Source organism: Aplysia californica, unplaced genomic scaffold (assembly GCF_000002075.1).
Source record: "Aplysia californica isolate F4 #8 unplaced genomic scaffold, AplCal3.0 scaffold00196, whole genome shotgun sequence".
In the NCBI taxonomy this organism is placed as follows: Eukaryota; Metazoa; Mollusca; class Gastropoda; order Aplysiida; family Aplysiidae; genus Aplysia; species Aplysia californica.
Window position 1 is genome coordinate 980,055 of NW_004797466.1, and position 4,584 is coordinate 984,638.

Consider the following 4,584-nt stretch of genomic DNA (forward strand, 5'->3'; position numbering starts at 1 on the left):
CAGGGTTCTTTTAGTTTTAGAAAGAGTTTTATGGCACTTGCAACACAATAAGGTCAAATAAGTGCCGAAGAATAGATGTGCTACAAGAGAATAACATACACAAAAAAAGAAGGAAAGATGAAGATAGATTTTTTATAGGAAAGAAGGAGCAAACCTTACCAGAGCACCCGCCAACCACCCACAGACAGGGTTCCTGCCATGAACTCCCCACCAAATTCAAGGAAGTTTCAAGGAAAAATGCTTTTAATTCAAGGAGATTTGGTCAAGAAATGCATGCCGAAAGCCTTTCTCCAATAGGCCTGCACTTGTCCGAAAGGAATCGCAGTTTCAATTTTGCGACAAAATTTTTGTCAAAGTCCAATCCCGCAAAAATCAAGGAGTTTTCAAGGAGATTTTTCCCTGAACGCAAATTCAAAGAGTATTCAAGGACTTCTGCCTTAAGGAGGCCGCAGGGACCCTGCTCAGAGTTTTACAGCAATTGCAACAAAAGTAGGTCACATAAGTGCCCAAGACAAAAGTGTTAATAGAGAGTGACATACAAAGAAAAGAAGGTGAGAAAAGGACGGTAGATATTTGACCGGAAAGGAGGTGGAGAGATAAAGATGATAGATGTTTGATAAGAAAGTTTTTAAAGTTTTAGTAGAGGTTTTACGGCACTCGCAACTGCATAAGGTCATATGAGCGCCAGAAGATTAGAGGTGTTACAAGAGAGAAACAAACATAAAATAGAAGGTGGAGATAAGGATGATAGATGTCTGACAGGAAAGAAAAAGCAGACCACACCAGAGCACCCGCCAACCACCCGCTTTGATAAGAAAGATGGAGGAAGATAAGGATGGTAGATATTCGATAAGAAGGACGGAGGAGAGATAAGATAGATGTTTGATAGGAATGAAGGAGGAGAGAGAAATTATCACACAAAAGGAACCCTGTAACAACTTTGTGGGTGGTTAGCGGGTACTCTGGTACGGTTTGCTCCTTCTTTCTTATCAAACATATATTATCCTTATATCTCTCCTCCTTATATGTCACTTTCTATTAACACCTCTAATCTTTGGCACTTACATGACCTATTTGTGTTGCAAGGGCCGTAAAAGCCTCACTAAAACTAAACAAACAGTTTTCAACACACTCTTAAGAGTAGACCTATGGGGACGGCCTACCCCAAAATATAAAATACATCTTGCGTCGGCGTATTTTTAATACAGTAGTCTCCAGTAAGATAACCTTGCCTACAATCCCTGTTCGCTTGCGATCAATAAGAGCAGCAATAAAATCGGCGTAGATCTTGGAGACTCAAGATAGGACAAGTGAAAATTTCATATCCGTACCATAGTGATTGGTCCTCAAGGTTGACTTCTCTTTGCTTGCGACAACTCATAATGGTTGAAGTATCTAAAAGTATAAAGTAAAAATTTCATTTTTTAAAAAAGCAGTTTGGTAACGCCACAACTGTCACCCACCTGGTGTGGACACGTTGCCAGTCTCATTGCTCTTGTTCCAGGGTCCAGAGGCTCCACTCCTCCTCTCCTTGTTCTCTCCATCCTCATCTTCTCCTTCTTCCTCTGCATCGGCAGCTTCCTTATCCTGCTCTTCTTTGCTGCTAGATTGTTGGAGTAAAGAGAAGCACACCGACTTTATGACACGAGTTGTTTAGTTTGTTGGGGTAAATAGAAGCATACTGATACAGTAACTGCCATTTTATGCCAAAAAAAAAACACAACGAAAAAAACAAGACAAAACTAACAAGTGTCACGACATGGTGGAATCAGGAGCTCGTCAATTTCTGGGCATATGGAGTGTTTGGGATCATCATAAAGCTTGTTTATTCATCTTGCTTTCCATTTAAAAAACTAAAAACAACTCATCTTTCTTAGATATCAAAATATTAGCGTTCGAAGGTAACGGGGATCACCTGGTGACACGAGGTAAATTTAGAGAGTAAATGGCCGTCAAAGTTTAGTGACTTCCAGTGAACTCAGAAACTGCAAAATTACATTTTTTGAGCCTTTGATTTGAATTGTACTCACGCAATCTGCATATTTTGAATCCTCAGACCAGAGTAGTCCACTTCCTTCTCCTCCTCAAAGTCTTTCCACTCTTCGTCCTCCTGTTAACAAAGAGAGAAACAACGGAGAATGTTCAGCCCTGAAAATAAAATCCCCAATAAGGAAGCCATTGACAAGTGATAGCATCATGTGATAATTAGAAGCCCCATCACACACCAGTCACAAGGATCAAGGACAAGGAAACTGAAAAGCAAACAAGAATTTAGAATATAATGAGACATTGTGACGTGGAATCAGGTGCTCATCATTGTGCGGGAACATGGGTATTATTGGTATTATCTTCAAACTTGTTCATTTATCTTGCTTTTGATGACAATAAATATCCATCAATCTTGAATAAAAGTCAAGATATTTGAGATTTAAGGAGGTGATAGCCTAGTGGTCAGGCTACCGGAACCCTAATCGTGAGATTGCGGATTCAGGGGTTGGAGCCTCAGCTCGGTCCGACGTTGTGTCCTTGGGAAAGGCACTTTACACGAACTTCCCACTTGGCTCGGTCCTATCGGAGAAGGACATTAACTAGGAGGTCCCGCCCCTTAAATAACCTAATAGTGTTGATAGGGTCGTTAGACCCATACCATGTATATAAGGTGAGGGTTGCCTGTTGTCAGGGGAAAAATTACCCAGGATTAATTTCATGGATTTTCCAGAACAGCCAGTATTAAATCTCTGCACTGTCATTAATTAACAAATTTTGAAAACAGAAAAAGCAAGTGTAATTGTAAAGTGATATTTGGTCAACAATATTGATTTGGAAAGCGACTTGGATTCTAATATCAATAATGGGAATCAACATCTTCTAATCCCTAAAAGGCTGTAAGCCCCAGTGCAATGCAGAATCTTCGTTTAGATTTAGTAGAGGTTTTACGGCACTCGCATATGAGTGCCAAAGGGGGGGATGTCAACAGAGAAGTCCTTATAGGGAATCAGACTTGCTCTGCTCACCTCTCTAGCTTCAACAGCACAAAGTCTGCTTCCACTATCAAGGCACCCCGGAAATAGCGGGTCACAGGAGTGTGACAAACATACAAAAGAAGAAGAGGAAAATGACGATAGTAAGGATAAGGAAAGAAAAAGCTGCAGTTCCCTGTTGTAGTTCAGGCACAGTAAGAAACATGACATTGTTGGATCAGCCCATTTACAATTCTACTGCGCATTAGAACGAGAAATGTCCCCCCTTTGGGAATGGCCTATGACACTATGTATATACAGTCAAACCTCCTTATACCGCTACCCCTAGGACAAGCATCAAGTTGGCGGAACAGCGGGTCTAGCAGTTCAACAGGGTTCCTCTATTTTATAGCCTTAACCGCGCAACGTCAAGTAACATAATTCTGCTGTGCGATCTGTGTCTGAAAAGTGACTTTTCATTGGTTACATACATATACATATACACAGAGCCGATAGTCTTCTCTATCTTTATTTGTTTCTCAAGGGAGTAAGATTAGCTAATAATCAACCAGTCAGGGCCGTCCACCGTGTGTAGTGTGTACCTCTGGCGGTCAATTCATACTCGAGTCTGAATAGCCGCTGCTTTCAAAGCAACAGTGGTCCAAAGAAGGAGCCAAAATGACCCAGATTGAAGATGGCATGGATCTCTCAGAGTCAAAAACACTAATAAAAACTGCTTTAAGAAATAGATGGAAAAGGTCCCACCCTAAGCACAACAGACATGACCCCTACTACATACTAAATACAGCAGACCAGGTCTGCACATTAGAGTTTGACTATTCTCGTCTCTCGTCCGGGGAGAGAATAAAAATATAATCGACCTCTCCCCTCGGGTGAGACTGGCCCCCGTTGGCTATTCTCACCCAGTGTGAAACAAAACCTGCTTTTCCTAATTTCTGAATACTGTCTATCGATGTGGATGATCAACTTCACAAAATAATGTTATAGTAACAAAAGTGAACTAACTTGGTCGTCTACAAAGACGTTAAAGCTATTTCATTTTTCGAATCGAGCCGAACTACGCTGGTCGCCATATTGTTTTGCCCAGAAGTTCTCGCTAGATCTAGGCTACTACTCCTCCCCCCCCCCTCTCACTGCCCGAATACAAAATTGCATACTTTCAACACAAGAGAGCTGGAATGTTCGTTTACACTGGTATCACAGTGACTCACACGGGATGAAAATAGCCAAAAGCCTTTCCCTCTCACCGCAGGTGAGAAATGGCCATTAATAATGATAACGGCCGTGGCTGTTCAGACTCGAGTCTGAATTCGAGTCCGAAGTGGCTATTCAGATTCAAACTCCAATGCGCGTGCGCAATCACTAGGTGTACCGGATGTGAAGCAGACTAGCAATTCGACCGTGTCCTTCCTCGGTTTCTACGATCTGGCCAAGGAACTTACAAGAAATGGACACCAACCGTGGTGACCCAGTGCGAACTGTGGTCTTTTCTTTACAAAGGATAATATAATAGTAGGGCCAGGCAGCAGGCAACGGTATGGGAGGGAATATGCATCTATATAATTTTTTAAAGGGGTGAAGGTGATGGAGCGGGCCTGGGGAG

The 4,584-nt window shown here is 41.9% G+C and overlaps 1 protein-coding gene across 4 annotated transcripts in view; it reads right to left on the reverse strand.

Annotated features, from left to right (window-relative positions):
* The window catches only part of LOC101850417 (protein CDV3 homolog), a gene marked incomplete in the record, with an annotated part of 17,684 nt that overhangs the window by 8,217 nt on the left and 4,883 nt on the right, over nucleotides 1-4,584 (reverse strand). For 2 of the 4 annotated variants that reach the window (XM_005098923.3, XM_013082861.2), the window contains 2 exon segments: nucleotides 1,464-1,603; nucleotides 2,031-2,110. In XM_005098923.3, coding sequence (XP_005098980.2) covers nucleotides 1,464-1,603; nucleotides 2,031-2,110 — 220 coding nt within the window. 4 annotated transcript variants of the gene reach the window in all.